We start from the raw sequence: 17,739 nt of genomic DNA on the forward strand, positions 1-17,739 counted from the left end.
TTGTATCGATTTTACAATCACAACAATAGTTATATTATGTTACTGTATTATGCTATTGCCCGCGACTTAGCCCGCGTAGATATCGTCCGTGTACCCAAGGGAACACTACTTTACAGGGTCTATTGTATGTACGGTATATCCTATGCATTTCTCCGAACACGTAATTTATAAGTATACTTACAAAATTTTGAGAAGATTGGTTGGGTAGATCTAGTTTACAGACAAACTCACTTTCGCATTAATATTAGTTCGTTTTCAGTCGTTTGTTATTGAAATGACTGTTTTTATACGTCTCCGACACACTAATTACTGCAGAGCGAAATGCCACCTCGAAGATGGATCACGCCATTTTTGAAGCAAGTAAGTTTCGTTTCTGTATGTCTTAAAAACAACAAAAATTATCCTTCAAATTTTGAATATTCGGCTGTAATTTTACAATATATTGCCAGTCGTCAACCATCCTTGGGAATGCTATAGTCTGTTTGTTTGTACCTTAGTGGCCTGGTGTGATATCTACGGCTTGATTTGTCACTCCATATCAACCCGTGGTGAGTGGTTCTGACTCTCTCGCAATGATGAGAGAGAACTCTCTTTCACATCTGAACGTTTTCCGGTTGCTTCAGGGTCCGCTGTCCAACTCTTTCTTCGCACGGGTCGCAGTTTTTAAAAATGTTAGGTATACCTACTTAAAACATGTTTAAAACTATGCGTTTTATAATTTTAGTTAATTTTGTGCTAAATCATTGCAGTGTATAGTGACGTCAGGGGTCTCAATCAACATGGCGTCCAGCGGCATGGTAATGGGCTTCACCACTGGTCTCCTGACGCAGCTCAAGGAAGACGGGTCAGCTATACCGATAGATGATGAGACTGGCTCGTGGATAGGTAAGGTATCTCATCGAAGATTACTTTTTGGTAAAAAACAATCCAAAAAAGAAATGGGTGTCGTATTGATAAGATTTTCTGTGACCATGGTCGGATCAGCTCCATGTTCTAGCTAATAATATTCAAATTTTAAAATTTCATAAATTAAAAAATACATAATTTTTAAATTTCTATTTCAGCTGCATCCCCTGGCTTCACTCTGTTACTAGGCAATGCTGTAGTTCCAATTCTAATGTCAAAATTTGGTCGAAAAACTACAAACCTGATCACCATCGTCCTGCAAATCGCTGGATGGCTGAGCATCGCTGGAGCTGATAACTTGACCGTCTTATTAGTAGCTAGATCTATTCAAGGTCTCTCTTTAGGAGCCGTCATGGTCTTTGGACCAATCCTTATTGGAGAGTACAGCAGTCCTCAATATCGAGGTATTTTTCTGATGAATATATCCATTATTACGTCACTTACTGTCCTAATCGTCCACACTTCAGGACTGTACTTGCATTGGAAGATCACTGCTTTGATTTTTGCGGTAATAATGTTTGTAAATTTACTAATAGTGATATTTTCCCCGATGTCTCCAAGTTGGCTTGCAAGTCAGGGAAGGATCGAGGAGACCGCAAGAAATTTCAGATGGTTAAGAGGTGAAGACGAAGAGAAAGAATTACAGAAAATGATTACATACAGTATGAAGGTACAAACGAAATCTGCAAGTGAACATTTATTGACCAGGATTAAGAAAGCATTGCTGTATTTTAAGATTATAGTAAAGAAAAAGGAGTTCTACAAGCCAGTAATCATCATGGTACATCTCTACACCCTAGGACAATGGGCCGGCATCAATATAATGTCAGTATTCACTGTAGATATTTTCAAATATATTGTCAGGCAATGTGATTCTCCTATATACGTCATAGCATTAGACATCCAAAGAGTGATATCTACAGCTATAGCTTTAATAATTATAAAGAAAACTAGACGAAGACTCGTGTTATTTGTCACAACTGGTATTAATATTGCAATATTGATTCTCACAGCAGGTTATACGTTTGCTAAGTCAAAAAACCAGTCACTAGAATATTCTTTACTTGGATTAGTATTAATTCATTTGCACATGTTTTCGATTGCATGTGGTACTCTACCTATGCCTTTGGTGATATCTGGAGAGATATTTCCTCTTGAATGTAGAAGTTTGGCTGGAGGAATCAGTATTTTGTTCTTCTCTTTTTCTTTTACATTAGTAGTAAAAACGTTTCCATTATTAATCAGAACGTTAGACGTACATGGTACCTACTTGATTTACGCTGGTGTAACAGCATATTCTCTAGCAGTGGCAGCTGTTTTCTTACCTGAAACTAAAGATAAAAGTCTACAAGATATAGAAGACGAGTTTAAAGGGATACCAGTTGATATGACGACAGCTGAGAGACTAATTAGTAATAGTGACAATAATGTTAATGTTAAATTACTCGACGATAGTGCAAATAACTTAATAAAGCGCAATTAATCGACTGAATATTTTTTCATTTATTAAAACAATGATATGATGCCACTCGATTTAGCATTGAAACTATTATGATAAGTATGACCAGATGGTACACCCAGGAACCTCTCCAGACATGAGAACTCCTCAATTGTTTAATGCACGGATATGATTTTTTTTGTCACACTGTCACAATAAAAACCTGTGTCAAAAATGACATTTTTATAAAAAACTTGAGAAAACCTTAGACAAAACTAATTTTTTTTCAGCCTTGGCATTCGAGCGTAGCTTTCTCCCATGCTATGCATAAGACGCTTGCAGTGCCAACGTCATTGATTTAAATAAAGCATTTCACGCCATATTTGCCACAGACGGCACGCACGTCTTTCTTTACGTAACGTAATAAGTGTAATGTAACTGAACAATACTTAACTATATTAACTATCTTCATAAACTTGAACATCCTTGTGAACACTACTGTGCTAAAATACATAATTGGTTGAAATGTGACCATCACATCATTGGAGCATCTCTGGTATACCTCCAAATGTTTGCTATAGGAGCGGGCTCGACATCATATGATGAGATATTTCCATTGAAATACAAGAATGTGCCTGTGATGATAGACGCATATTATTGAAATGTTTGAACGTTCCTTTAAATTTGAAGCGGTTGCCGCAATTTCTGTCGACATTTGGGCTGAATGGGACCTACTCCATTTATAGGGTAGGGTAGTGATGCTATATGGAATGGTAGTGGATGCTACCAGAAACAAAAGATTTAACATTGCAGAACACAGTGGAGTCTTACTGGACGAAGAAGAAAATAACAGAAGAGATGAAGAATGAAGAACTACAAGACTTAGTTTAACTTAAAGGATTTATATAGTAACTAGTTAAAACATGTTGAATGTGTAAGTAGTTGCGTTAACTTATATTTATTCTCTATAAAACATATTTTACGTAAACCTGTCGTGTGTGATAAATCGTGTAAGGAATAGTGATAGTGATTTATTTATTATCTTATTAAATAACTCCTGTTAATTAATAAGATAATGATGCGTGCAAATTTCTTTCATGTTCTAAATCACGAGACAATTACGAATGTAATTGATAGCCTTCAGATAAATGTTATCTAATCGCACCCCGCGTATGCTATATCGGCTAAATCATATATTTGTTATTGATACGATATAGTTCGTATAGTGAAACTATAAACCTTAGATGTAAGTAGAAATAAATAAATGAGAAGTGTAAAAACATGACTGAGAAAAAGGAGAGGTTTTCACCGTTTCTGAGACAAGTGAGTAATTGAAAGGTTTATTATTATTTTGTATTATTATAATATTTTTGTGTTACAATTTATTTACGTAATATTAGTTAGGTACTTATATAATTATGAAAGAAATAAATGGTTAAAATTTTGGTACAAGTCATTTCTTATCGCGTGTCACGCTGGTGTCATGATTTATTTAAGTCGCCAATACGCATCTGACGTGACTTCTACGACTGCAGCTAGCTCGCAGCTGCAGTCGACTACACACTACCACACCAAATAGTCAGCTAGAATTTCCTCACCATGTTTTCTTTCACCGGAAGCAAGTAGTACCTACTCGATGATGAAACAAACCAAGAAGTGACACGAGTAGAGCTCTGAGACTCGTCAGTTCACAGCTTCTTCATTCACCAACACTGATTCATTAGTTTTTCCCATCGTAAATCATACTGTAAACAAGCCATAAGTATTTAATCCACTTTCATTATTTAACTATCAAATAATCTGAATTTATCGATTACAATAATAGATCTATTACCTTTATTCAGTAATGCAGCAAACAGGTGGATCAGTTCCGATGATAAAAGACGAAATGTGTCCATACAAACAAACTTTGCAATGAAACTCAATGTCTTTCTGGACTAAGAATCTGGTCGGTTATGGTCTGGTCTAATCTTCCGAGACCTTGAAGTTTCAAAAACTCACACTTCATTTACTTAGGTTTTGTCTACCCTTATTGTAACAATTTCATCTAATCCCGACCATTTGATTTTACATGAGTGAGTACCAAAAAATCATCCTCATTCATAGTAAAGATAGGTGGAATAGAGAGAATTGGTTTCATTTTAAGATTTATTTTCACGCTGACCCTATGCTTCATCACAGCCCCAAAAACAACCACAAACACGAGAATAAGAGAGTAGAGTTTGACAGAAGCCTCACAATGTATCTCTTTCTCCTCGTATAATCTTGTAGATGACTCATGAAGTACTTACCAGTATACCGTTCTTCCAGTGTTTCGTGACGGGAGCAGTGTGCTGCAACATCGTGGGCCACGGCTGCACGCTGGGCTACCCAGGGATCTTGTTACCGCAGCTGAAACTGCCAGATAGCACCATCACACTCAGCTTAACCGAAGAATCTTGGCTAGGTCTGTATGACTATATTCCTTACTCAATCCAGCCTGTAAAAACTTGCAATAAAGATCAGCTCTTACCTAATAATTTTAATTTTTTCGAATCGAATTGGCGGACTGGAGTTAGAATTTTATAACTCAAAACGCCGCGCCGGTTACAGGGATTTAAAAGGATGATGATATCTTGCAGCGGCGGTGACGGGCATCCTGCTGCTGGTGGGCAGTTTCGTGGCGCCGCCCATCATGTCACACTTCGGACGGAAGGCCGTGCACCTAGGACTCACCGTGCCCAGCCTCGTGGGGTGGTTCATCACTATCTTGGCGACAAATTTTGAGGTAACAACTTATATAACCAATTTACCTCTGATTCTAAGGCACGAGTTGATAACTTATTGCGACTAGAACCCATTGACCCAGAACGTTTCATGTTACAAGCACTTGATTATATACCTTCCATTTACAGATGCATTTAATCGGAAGAATCCTGCAGGGTCTATCCTTCGGCATGATGATCCCCGTCCGCTCCGTCCTCATAGGAGAATATACCAGCCCCAAGAACCGAGGTGCCTTCCTCACTCTCCTGGCCTTAGCTCAAGGTTTCGGCATTTTTTACGTCCATCTTCTAGGTTCTGTCACTGATTGGCAAAGGACAGCCTTAATCTGTGTGTTCTTCCCATTCTTCAGCCTCATCATGACTATCTACGCTCCAGAATCTCCAAGCTGGCTCGCTTCGAAACGAAGATACGACGAATGCAGAACTGTTTTTAGATGGCTGAGAGGTTATGATGAAGATGATGAATTAGAAGAGATGATACACGCAAGGATACTGATAGAAAAGGCGGCGAATGTAGAAAATAAAACAAAAAATAATGTTTTCAAGCAGGTAGCATCGACTATAAAGAAGAAGGAATTCTACAAACCTAATCTATTGATGATATCAGCTTTCTGTATGATCCAGTTCGTTGGTGGCACAACCATGGCGGCGTACTCACCGGTAATAATAAAATTGATCGTCGGACCTGAAGCTAACGCCAATTTCTGGATGATAGCGTTGGACTCGCAGCGAATCGTGTCTAACTCCATTGCAGTGTTCGTTATAAACAAGGTGAATAGGCGTACAATGATGTTTTCTTCGGGAGGACTATGTGTGTTCAGTCACTTGGCGATTGCCGTCTATGTCTACACCAGGAAGCATGGTATGCTCCAATATGATGCTATGTGGCTCCCTCTATTACTAATCAACATGCAATTTTTCACAGTGGCCGTGGGCATGATTCCTTTGCCAACTATCATTGCAGGAGAAGTGTTCCCCTTGCAGTATAAGGCTATAGGAGGCACCATCAGTACTCTATCGCTTTCTGCGTTCATGTTTTTAGCTTTGAAGACGTTCCCAATATTATCCAGAAACGCAGGAATCGACGGAACATATTTTGTGTACGCGGTAGTAATAACGTTGAATTTGGTGATAATTTGGTTCCTAATGCCAGAAACTAGAGGCAGGACTTTGCAACAGATTGAGAATGAGTTTAGAGGGGGCAGGTTGCAAACTGTTGAGGAGAAAGGGACTGAGTTGGACCCAATTGTTGTGAATTATAAGAGGAGAAAGTCTGAGCGAAGATGCAGTAGTCCTTTGTTGCATTAGTATTAACCTAGAAGAACTTAAGTCCTATGAGCAGATTTTAATAGGAGCAAGGACAAATAAAGACAGGTTCGTGACTGTCTTATTATAAGGACCAAGTCAAAATGTTTCAAACCTTGGTCCATTATGGTGTCAAGGTGGAGGGATCAAACTGATACTGTTCCCTGAAATATTCTTTCAGTGCCCTCCAGGTGCAATGTTGCAGCTCGAAAATCTTTATTTTATTAGGAATGTTCAAGGCTCGTTTCACCAGTTTCTCATAAAATATCATATTATAATCTGACAGATAAACTAACCTGATCTGTCTGAATAAATCAGTTAGCCCTATTCAACACTTGTGAACCACAATTTTTAACGTTATCTGTCCGATATGTAACATTATTATTCGATATGTAACATTATTATCTGATTATTAGACACTTTATTAGCAAGCGGTGAAACAGGCCCTTGACCAGCTGAGATTTTTATCTGAGTTCATATCACAAAATAGGGAGAAGTATAACAAAGAGTTTTGGACGAAAAAAAGAAAAGAATAAAAGACGTGATTTACACTCAATTGTTCTAAGTTTGTATAGAATATACTGAGGTTAGTGATTGTATCTCAAATACTCAAGATAAGAGTGAAGTGTTTGTTAAGACAATATGTATTGATAAGGTATGCATTTAGGCGTAGGAAGGATGACAGGTGGAAGAACATTTAGGTAAAATGTCTCTTTGGTCGAGTATTTTATTACCATGAACACCTAAAGAATATATTGTTTTGTATCTATGTGTACGGTACAGTACAGGTAATACAGGTACGGTACAGGTAATATTAGTAATGGTAAGTAAAATGACTATGAACGATTGTGTGTACTAAATTTAACTGCTAATACTGACATGATCGCTTCAAATCATGTTTGTTACATATTTTCTGTATATATCTCTCTTTTGGGAATAAAGAATATTTTTATTGTATTGTGTATGATGGCTATCCTGAGTTTGCATTTTTTAATATTAACAATTCTAGTATTAAAATTAGGATCTTCTGCCATATCTTGGGTCATTGAAAATTTGTAATAAGGGTAACTAAATCTAGATATAATAAAAAACCATTATTTTCTATAATGTTCTATATTATTTGGTACACGATACAGGCCGACCGCCCAACCGTAGGACACACCGAGAGCGGCCGCACGGTTGGGAGGTCGGGGACACACTTAGCCTAACTTATGTACAACAAATTCATACACACTCCGACCGTAAAAACTTCAGATCAGCTTGGAAAACCCCATTACGATGACAGATTTAAAATATAGAAAATAAGTTTTTGAAAATAATATTCAAAAATAATAATATGAATTTCCAGCTCACCCGAAAGTTGAAAATATAAAATTTATGATACAAGATAGCGCACATACACGAAAACAACATACATACAATTACGAAGTACATAAATATTAACTTCTTCGTAGTAACAAACATGTCTAATGCTATTGTTTACTCATAAAAGAATGCATGCAAAATCGTAGATTCTCCCGTTGTCATTATCGCTGAATATAACTTATCTGTGCATCTTTAATCAAAAATATACTTTTTGTTTTTTAATGCTGTTTCGGGGTGTCCCAAGCGTGTGATGTCGTCTCGTCGAGAGATCATTATTTTATTAAAAAGGCGAAACTAACAATTTTATACAGCCATTTTGTAAAACGGGCGACGCGGCGTGTACCTTTCATACAAGCTTTTAGATTTTAAATTTTCGAATATTAATCAATCGATTTTATAAATTTTTACCCTAATGATTTTCGATATAAAACGTTAATATTCTTTCGTAGAATAATATGACATGTACGGCAGTTCAAAAATCTTAACATTAAAAATTTTTTCTCTTATAAAATTACTCTGAAAATTAATAAAATGCCACATTTACTTTCACACATGCCGAAAATTGCCAATCCTTTTAGTCATTTGGTCAACTTCCATACTCTCAGTTTAGCTCAGCAGGCTTACCATCAACTTTTACAGAACGATTCCAATGCAACTCAGTTCAATTTAGGAACCTAAAATGAATCGCATTCATACAAAAAATTAAGTCGATGATAGTATGAATTTGCGATGCAGATCAGTTTAGGTCGTAAAGTGAATCGCGTTAAGAGATGGTGGTAACCCCCCAGCTCAGTATATCTCATAATTATCTTTCATGTGCAGTAATGAATGATGATGTGTTTTGTTATTACATCCTGTGTTTATTATTGGGTATTTAATACGATATGTAATGTTTATACATAACGCCAGCCCCATAAACTTAATGAACGAGAGGAACTCACTGTTCATAAATATAAGGTTACACATCCGCAACCGACCGTTTTTAAATGTCTAGAACTAAAAAAAAAACAATCAAAAATTGGACTACATCGCAATGGCTTAAGCTATATTGCTAACCTGTTCGGTCATTTTCTGTTACGATATAACATTTAATATATTTCATATATTTTATTAGACAATAATTGTTCTAATTCGTATAATAATATTTTCAGAATATGACGAAACAGGTACTTTAATTTTGCTTACAAACTTTGTCATAGCGCTCCGAATACGTAAAAAAAATTAACAAATCGAGATGCTACTTTAATCTCCCGCAATAAGGCCCATTTTTCAACGTCGTATAATTTAGATCACTTACAACATAACATTTAAAAAAAATCATGATTACAACCGCTCTAAACCGATAGATGTATATCGCGTCTTTATTTCATTATCTCAAATGTATTTGTCCATTAATAAAACGATTTATTGAGAAATAAGACTGATGGCATTGATAGCATAAGTTTTAGACACGTCAACATGCGTCGATATGCGCTGTATGTAATTATCATCTAAATCAGTTCCAAGGCGTCGTGTCTATAAATTATCTTATCAATGTCCGATTCATACACATACATTTTGAGTTAAGGTACGGTCAAACCAGTCCGTTGTATAAAGACAACCGCCTTTATTATGTGTAAATGGTAATTCTATCTCTATGGTCACCCTGGCTGTGCAACCAATGGCTGGACAGTCTGTGACCGCGCGGGGCAGCCATTGGTTAGGTCCGCCATTAGTTAGTTTGGTGTAAATGCACCTCAAGACGAACATGCAAGTGATTTCATTCACGCGATTCTAAAGTACGTTTCAAAAGCAGGCGGAAAGAAGTACAATGACATGTTATCACAATTCTACTCCATTCATTACTCAGAAGATAGCGGGAACTTGACCAGACCATGCGTCATAAAACTATTTTGACGTCACATACAGCATCATTACTGATTGGTTTGACCATACCCTCAGCTTACGCCAAGTTAGCCACACGTTTTGAATGGTAAATCTCACCAAAGACTAACGAAGACGAGTGAACCCCCAAATGTACATCAGCTACAGTAATATTTACAGTTCAATACAAAAACCTCTGCGGCATTAGAAATTTAACGACAGAAATTAGTTATACAAGTTTTCTACAAAGCGTTCGACTGCGTTTGCATTTCCTACGAAATTGAATTCCAATGATTAATTGAGATAAATTACAATACGAAACAATCTATTTTTATTTGGTTAATCTATTTTTTACGAAAACGTAATAATAAGACTACAAAAAAACAAAGAAAAACTAATAACACGTGAGTATTATAGTTATGTAACATTTATCTTTGGGACTTGTATTTTGTAACATGATAATTTAAAAAAAACTGTAAATCAATTTCTAGTAAATGCGAACGCAGCGTAAATTACAGTCAAGTGAATTATATAAAAAAAATCTAATAAATAATAGTCTTACATCGCAACTCAGTGCTCAATCACAAGTGACAGTAGACAAATGGAGCTTCGTCAAACGCTTACACTACCACTTCCGAATATTTTAAATTTATCTCTTTTTATTAAAAAAATATTTACAAATTCTCTTTCTGATATTAACCGCCGATTCTATCCGTACAAAAATTTCGCTTACGCTGCTATGGTGGTATTGCCAAATGCAGTTAATAACGGAGTTTGACCTTTAAATTTTTTTATTATATTTATTTAGTATATTTTATTATTAATACACGCAATGAAAATATGAGACGAGCCGCGTATTACTTATAGGCATTTTAGTATTTTTTAGGCAATCAACAAATATCACCTTATTTCGCCGCTAGGGGCGTTGGTGTTGCGAAACAGGCGTTGTTTTCGAACAAATGTTGACATTTGTGTTATGAGCACGTGCGCGGGACATGAGCAAAACTCAAACGTCAAAATTTTGCGGCGAATTCACTGGCGACAGCCGCCATCCATGTCATGTTTCATTAAAGTAACTTTAAAAATGTGGTTTAATTGATAAGAATTTACCCAGTCCTTAAGACCGTGAGTACAAATCCTGAATTAAAAAAAAAAACTCTAATGACAATGAATAGGTCAATGTCCTTATTGACACTTCATTTGGCACGTACTATACGGTAAATCTCCAAAATGGCCTTCCAACCTCCTACAGTACAGAAGTAAACAAGTACATTAATTTCAACAACAAATAGCTATGATTTAGGGGATGAGATTGCGAACGTGTCAAGAGAGCTTGCTGCCTAATGCACACGAAAAACCTTATTCTTTTAATTTAAAAGCAGAGCTCTTTTCGATGACATTCTCATACGTAAAATGTATACTTATTGGGAAATTGACAAAGAGATTATAACTATGACCAAAACTGATTTGGCTTGAAATGTGTTGGACCCTGACCAAACTACCCTACCCCTAACGCTGGACTCAGTATTTTATTAAAATTATTTATTTGAATGCATTTGACGACAGGAAGCAAAAGATCTGAGGCGGTTCATTCAAACTAAAAAAATGCAAATCCACTAGGTGTCAATAAATATCCAACCAATACAACATCAGTAAAAATTTATAATTATCAAAAGGAGTTAGAGTGTTGTACCCCACACGGGGTAGACAGAGCCGAGCGTTAAAGTGACGTGATACTGTATCTGTTAAAAGTCAAGGTCATACAAAACTACTTGACACGTTCTTAACTTTTGGGGGCGGGTAACGTACACATATTTATTGTGACCGAGCGGTAGAAATATCTTCCTCTAGGGTCCTTAGGGCGCACATAGTCGACATAGTGGTTATAAAACGTTTTATGACCTATTTTGTCTCTTTTTTTTTCCAACAAACTTTGACAAAGTGTAACAAAGACTAATTTCAATAAGTTACTTTTTGTAGTGTATTTTGGAAATAACTTCCGCAGCGCATATCTGATTAAATGGTTAAAAGATCGCTGCTCTTTATATGTGTGATATCTATGTACTTTTATTAACGATTTCATTTTGCAAATAAAAAAATACGCGGACAAATATCTAACCAGAGAGATGTTTTGCTAATATAACTTTGATAAAGACAACAAACGTTACATAACCATTATGTAAGTGCTGTTTTACATCTAACTGTAATTTCAACCACTCGGTAGACAATATCTACAACATCAAATATATTTCTGACTACTGTCGATCTATTGTTAAGTAACAATGAAACAAGTATGGAATTAATTCTAATAAATCTGATATATTATTTTGCTGTGTGTTACTAACAAGCTCGTTTAGCAGATTGTGAATCACGAATGGCGATTTCAAGCCTTGTGTCTTTCCCACGTTATCAAATACTCGTGCTTAGTTTTCCTGTCTCAGTGCAGGCAAATAAAATTATCTGTTTCCACAAATATTTGTATGCGGTTCTTGATGAGATATGCTTGTCTCTGTTCATTTGATCCACAACTTTTAGTGGGGGCCTTTGAGTGTTGTCCCGTTTATTTTCAGCTGATGTAACAATGGAAATGCATACACACCAGCAAGCTAGTCTATCTAGCGAAGTCTTGATATTGGTATAAATTTGTAATGGTCAATTCTATAGACCATTTTGGTCGAAATCGTGCGTTCATGGAATTTAGTCATTTGATACATTTTAGAACATTATTATTTAATTTTAATTCGAGTTTTGAAGGTGCAGTGAATTCCCGTACTATGTACTTTAGATTTTTGTTAATAACATGAATAGTTATTATTCCAATATTCACAAGCTGTTACAATCATATACTATCAAGTGTACTGCACTCTCATGGTTCATTCTTTCTCTTTCCACCCAAAGGAGGCTGGAAGAAATTGCCCTTGCGCTCATTTAATGTTTAAACACATTGTTTATTTTGTAAATGGTGCATTAAACAGTTCAACTATCCGTCTTCCCGGGAATATCTCACTTGAATTATGCCACAAAGATGCAGTAACATTGACACTTACATACTCTGTTACTCCTCGTATATAACTTTCGCTTTTCGCCAGCACATAACACTGTAAACTCACAAAAAGTTTCACAATAACTTTCACTGTTCCACTCGTGCGTTGAATCTTGTGATATCTTATTGGTCGTTGTTCCTGCGGCCTGCGCAGGCGCCGCAGACGTACTCGTCGTCGTCGCGCAGCGCAGCGCGGGAGAGCCCCACGCAGTGCATGTGGAACCACTGGTCGCAGCCGCCGTCGCACTGCACCCAGTCCACTTCCTTGCCTGCAATTCAAATAAAAACCATTTAAAAAAACAGCTATTTTGAATCTTTGTAGTGTGTTATAAAAAAGTTAGTTTTGTCGAATTAACTAATTACATTTGATAATGCAAAAGTTATTAAGAAACAGTTAAATATATAAGACTCCTTTGGTGTTCTCACCTACCACATCCGAAATCCTGAAAATAAATCTATTAATTATGAAAACTCTGTTCTGATTTTGACCTACCTGACGTCAACCCTCTTACCTTTATATAAGACTCGAGATTTATTCATTTATTTTGGCACATAGCAGTAAGATTATTGCAAACATAAACATCAACCAGCATAATATATATTTTACCAAAACGACTAGTTCATATTGAATATATACCTTTTGACTATGTACATTATGTACTTATTATTAGAAAGAAAAAAAAAAACAATGTAAGAAACAATAATGGTAAGCCGATCTGGCATGATAGGGACCAACACTGTTCAAATGAGTTCCTTTCGGCATTTCTTCTCAGCAGTGGTCGTTCCGAAATGCCAGTAGTATATAACTATAAATATTGACGAGAAAAAGTGTTCAGAAATTAGACCTTCACAAGGTCTAATTTCTGAATAAATGATTTGAATTTGAATTTGAATAAAACTAACCAGTGGGCCTGAGACAGTCAGCGGCCGCGCAGTCCTCATCATCGTCAGCGGACGACTGCGACGACGAGCTGCTGCGCCGCGCGCTGACGCCGCGCCGCGTTCCCGAGGCTGACGCGGACGACGTCGCCGACGTCGCCGCCGACCGCTGACCTGGTAATTAATGGTAAATATAATATACATTTGTCCACCACGGCACTGGTTGACGTAAGTCAAATTAAATAATTTATTTTATGTGATTTACGTCACAGGACACCAGGTCTCCGCCTCAAGAACAGTCACAGAAATGTAAATTTTGAGAATTAAAATAATCTACTTGGTTAACAGCTTTTTAGTGTATTAATAGAAATAGGTTTACATGTATACTACGCTGGCCGCCTAGAATCTAAAAAGGAGTAAGTGAAAATGTGCGTTCCAGATTCAAATATTTTTCTTTGTTGACAATTGATTTCTATGTTAGGATAAATTCAGAGCTATGTAATGTTATTTTTATATTTTAAATAATAATGTCTCGCTTACAAATACCAACGTCGCTGTTTTATTTTACACAACAACAAGCAATCCAGCAAGAAAAAGTTAAAATACACCAATATTTACTGCACGGGCTCGCAGAGGACTTTGTCAAGTATTGGTGTTGTACACTACTCAACGTTAATGTAATTAAGTAATACGGGTTGAAATAATTTATAAATTTTAAGGCTTAATCACATTCGAAATATTTAGAAAATTATAAAAAAACATACTTGTGATATAATGTTTTCGGGTCCTCATAACAAAACAAAACACAACTTACCGCGCCTGGCTTGCCGCCCGCTCCTGGCGAGCGTGCGCTTGCGCCGCTCCTGGCGCGCCATGTAGTGCTTGCGCATCATCAGCCCCGACCCCGACGACGCTCCCTGCAACCAACCACATTTACTATCTACTAACTCAACTGCACGCCATACGACATACCCAAGTGTATGTCTAGGTAACATATAAATATCCATTCATGATAACTTGATGTCTGTAAATGTTGTAAACACCTAACAAACATACCTGTTTCCTATTTAAATAATTTGTGGTGGTGGCAGAGCCTCGTTTTAACGTTGTCTTGGGAACGGCTGCGGCTGTAAACAAAACAAACAGATGATAAATCAACCGAAAGTTTAAACGCTAATAACACATTATGCTGCTTATCTATACTGTTGTTCTAAAGAGGAAAGCGTTTGTGAGTTTAAGGCGGATAATCTCCGAAACTACCGAACCGATTTCAAAATTTCTTTCATCATTAGAAAGGTACATTATCCAAGATTGCTATAGGCTATAAAACATTTTTTTCTCAAAATTCCCACGAAAGCGAAGCCCCGGACAACATCTAGTATCTGATAAAAGCGAAAGTCAGAAACGTCTAGCGTTGGTTGGATGTGACTAAGCGGGTGCTGCTGGTGCGGCTGCCGCTGCGGCCGCTTGCGGCGCCCCGCGTCCAGCACGCGGCAGGTCTGCGACTGCTGCTGTAGCATCAGCTCAGTACTCACCGTGGAGCCCCCGGCTCCTCTTGAGCGGGTGCTGCTGGTGCGGCTGCCGCTGCGGCCGCTTGCGGCGCCCCGCGTCCAGCACGCGGCCGGCGCGGCGACCCTCGGCCGCGCGCGCCGCCCACACCGCCGACCAGATCTGCGACTGCTCCTCTAATCGGACCTAACAGTAAAAATAAACAATTGAAAAATGCGCTGAAAAAACGTTGTCACATTGTGGCCTTACTCTATTGAGCAGTCGCCGTCTGTCATTTGGACGTCCGTCGACAGATAACGCGTAACGTCAACGTCGAGGAACGTCAACAGACGTCAATGTTAAAACCTCAGAAAATAATCGGAGCGGAGCATGCCGGTGCTGCAATGTACTGCGTCCTCACAAGTGAGTAATGAGGCATGACTCAAAGGTGGTAAAACACGTCAATTCAATGCATATTAAGTCCACTCACCTAAACACCTAAGGCTTTGCTATAAACATGATGTGAAATACTGAACAATAAGTAAATATGCAAAGTATATTATGCTCCAAACAAATTTACGCCGCGAAATAAATAGAGCCGAGGGGTTGAGGTTGAAGAATGAAAATAGATAGAAAAAACAGAACCTATCTTCTTTCTCTCTCTCACTCACGATTAGTGGTGTTTGCATTAGTTATAAAGAAAAAAAAAACCACTTTCATGTTTGACTTATAATTATCTGGCATGTAAGAGCGTCGCTATTGTTGATTAAATTAGAAAAGGAATTTATTTTTTTTCGTATCCCGCCAACCTCTAAACGCGCATGCGCCGCCCAAAATCATATCATTTGACGTTGACAATCCTAAACGTAAACATCTGACATCCTGTAAACATGCAAGCGGGCCTAATGCCAGCCCCACACTGTCGCCAAACTCAGACGTGCGTGAGCATTGTGTACGAGTGCTTTTATTTACCGCAACGAAAAACCAGCAGCTTGCATTCTTAAAAAATAGATATATCAATGGGTTACAAGAAGCAAAGTATAGGTTCCCGCTGGTAATGAATGTATACCGAATCCGGCAAAGTTTGGCAAAGTGTTCGATGACATTCCGGAGCTGGCATAAGAGTTCTAAAAATAATATAAGATGATAACCTCGAGTAAATCTCCTTCCAGCATGAGATCCTCCAGCTTGTGCAGCAAGCCGCCGGGCACGCGCGCGCCCGGCGACCGCGGCCGCGGCGAGGCGCTGTACGCGTGCTCCACGCTCGCCGACGACCTGCTGCAATGGTATACTCTTCATTGCTCCATTTACAGGATAAACATCTTTATTCCTTGCGTCCGTCTGTCTGTATGTTGACGACCTCGAGACGACGAGGTCCCGGGTTCGATCCCCGGTCGGGTCATGATGGAAAATGATCTTTTTCTGATTGGCCCGAGTCTTGGATGTTTATCTATATATGTATTTGTTATAAAATATGGTTTCTTTGAGTTAGTATCCCATAACACAAGTCTCGAACTTACTTTGGGGCTAGCTCAATCTGTGTGATTTGTCCTAATATATTTATTAATATTTATTTATTTACGAATAAATAGTGCTATTGCTGAGGAAGATTTACGTGTATTTAGTCATTACTCGAGCATTTATGTCTTTACTCGAACGTTCAAACATAAGTATAAACTTGATATAAAGTTCAAGGTGAATTTATAGCGAAACTGAACAAAAATAGTAACTGTATTTCAAACAAAATATATTAAAATCAAGAATTTCTTCAACGGGAATGTTATTGGTGTAAAATTAATCCTCAGAAATGAGGAATGAATACAACATTAAAGTTAAGTACATTTGGATTTATAGTAAAATAACGTGTCTTGTACTAAACATACCTAGAATTTTGTGACGTATTGTGTGCTTCGTGCGCTCGCCCCGTCGCCTTCTTCAGTTCTGCGTTCAGTTTGTCTGCTTTCTCTCGATTCGTCTGATAAAAACAAACTTATTTAAAGACACGTAGGGAATATATGTTTGGTGCATATGGTAATCAGATTTTTGAAGAACATGGATCGATTTTGATTGGAATAATTAATAACGGTAAGCCCTTCTGTTGAATGTAAATTTATAAAATTTAAATTATTTAATATTAGAAAGTTATTAAATCAAGTAATTTATTCAGAAATTATTATACTTTATATAATTATACTTCTTGACGTCAATTTTTATATGAAATAGTTATTTCTCAACACACACAAGCTACAAATTACAGGCATTTCGGAACGACAGCTGCTGAGAAGAAATGCCGAAAGAAACTCATTTGAACAGTTTTGGTCCCCATCATGCCAGAAGGGCTCCACAATTTTTGTTTCTTATATGTTATGTTAATAATATATACTTTTTTTTGTATTCACGATTAATAGTTACGTTGGTGATAGAAATAAAGGTTATTTTAATTGAATAGAAGTGTCAATATGTCGAGTAGAAGTAGTGCACCTGCGCATGCGGCGGCGGCGGCGGCGGCGGCGACGGCAGCCAGCCGGCCAGCTGCGCCCGCGCCGCGTCCTGCCAGGCCATCGCGCGCTCCGTCACGCACTGCAGCGCCTCGCCCTCCGCCAGCCGCACCGGCAGCTTCTGCAGCCACACCTGGGGGGATATGTTTATATTACTGCGTCAACGCTCAAATGTCCAAATGTAAACTT

At 37.7% G+C, this 17,739-nt stretch overlaps 3 protein-coding genes across 7 annotated transcripts in view; 2 read left to right on the top strand and 1 right to left on the bottom strand.

The window, feature by feature from the left end:
* Nucleotides 1–253: 253 nt before the first annotated feature.
* Nucleotides 254–2,775, top strand: LOC128680111 (facilitated trehalose transporter Tret1-like). 3 transcript variants are annotated; one of them, XM_053762923.2, is made up of 4 exons: nt 254–360; nt 750–885; nt 1,065–1,731; nt 2,635–2,775. In XM_053762923.2, exons 1-4 carry the CDS (start codon nt 322–324, stop codon nt 2,651–2,653), a joined length of 861 nt encoding a protein of 286 aa, XP_053618898.1. In that variant the 5' UTR covers nt 254–321; the 3' UTR covers nt 2,654–2,775. The 3 variants fall into 3 exon arrangements, with proteins under 3 accessions (XP_053618898.1, XP_053618897.1, XP_064292800.1); XM_053762922.1 differs by lacking the exon at nt 2,635–2,775 and having other exon boundaries at nt 1,065–2,394; XM_064436730.1 differs by lacking the exon at nt 2,635–2,775 and having other exon boundaries at nt 354–548; nt 1,065–2,394.
* Nucleotides 2,776–2,850: 75 nt separating this feature from the next.
* On the top strand, nt 2,851–7,383 carry LOC128680110 (facilitated trehalose transporter Tret1-like). Of its 2 annotated transcripts, none has more exons than XM_053762919.2 (4): nt 2,851–3,278; nt 4,655–4,790; nt 4,966–5,111; nt 5,239–7,383. In XM_053762919.2, exons 3-4 carry the CDS (start codon nt 5,019–5,021, stop codon nt 6,415–6,417), a joined length of 1,272 nt encoding a protein of 423 aa, XP_053618894.1. In that variant the 5' UTR covers nt 2,851–3,278; nt 4,655–4,790; nt 4,966–5,018; the 3' UTR covers nt 6,418–7,383. The 2 variants fall into 2 exon arrangements, with proteins under 2 accessions (XP_053618894.1, XP_053618893.1); XM_053762918.1 differs by lacking the exon at nt 2,851–3,278 and adding an exon at nt 3,365–3,667.
* A 128-nt stretch (nt 7,384–7,511) lies between these two features.
* The window catches only part of Kdm5 (Lysine demethylase 5), a 30,981-nt gene continuing 20,753 nt past the window's right edge, over nt 7,512–17,739 (bottom strand). The window contains exons 26-33 of one of the 2 annotated variants that reach the window (XM_053762916.2): nt 17,534–17,683; nt 16,936–17,027; nt 16,204–16,327; nt 15,100–15,259; nt 14,621–14,691; nt 14,379–14,481; nt 13,589–13,738; nt 7,512–12,954 (exon numbers count right to left, since the gene is read on the bottom strand). In XM_053762916.2, coding sequence (XP_053618891.1) covers nt 12,809–12,954; nt 13,589–13,738; nt 14,379–14,481; nt 14,621–14,691; nt 15,100–15,259; nt 16,204–16,327; nt 16,936–17,027; nt 17,534–17,683 — 996 coding nt within the window. In that variant the 3' untranslated portion in view covers nt 7,512–12,808. Of the gene's footprint in view, nt 12,955–13,588; nt 13,739–14,378; nt 14,482–14,620; nt 14,692–15,099; nt 15,260–16,203; nt 16,331–16,935; nt 17,028–17,533; nt 17,684–17,739 lie in introns of both variants that reach the window. The other variant, XM_053762915.2, reaches the window with a different exon arrangement.

The sequence above is a fragment of the Plodia interpunctella genome, chromosome 23 (assembly GCF_027563975.2).
Source record: "Plodia interpunctella isolate USDA-ARS_2022_Savannah chromosome 23, ilPloInte3.2, whole genome shotgun sequence".
NCBI classification, from domain to species: domain Eukaryota; kingdom Metazoa; phylum Arthropoda; class Insecta; order Lepidoptera; family Pyralidae; genus Plodia; species Plodia interpunctella.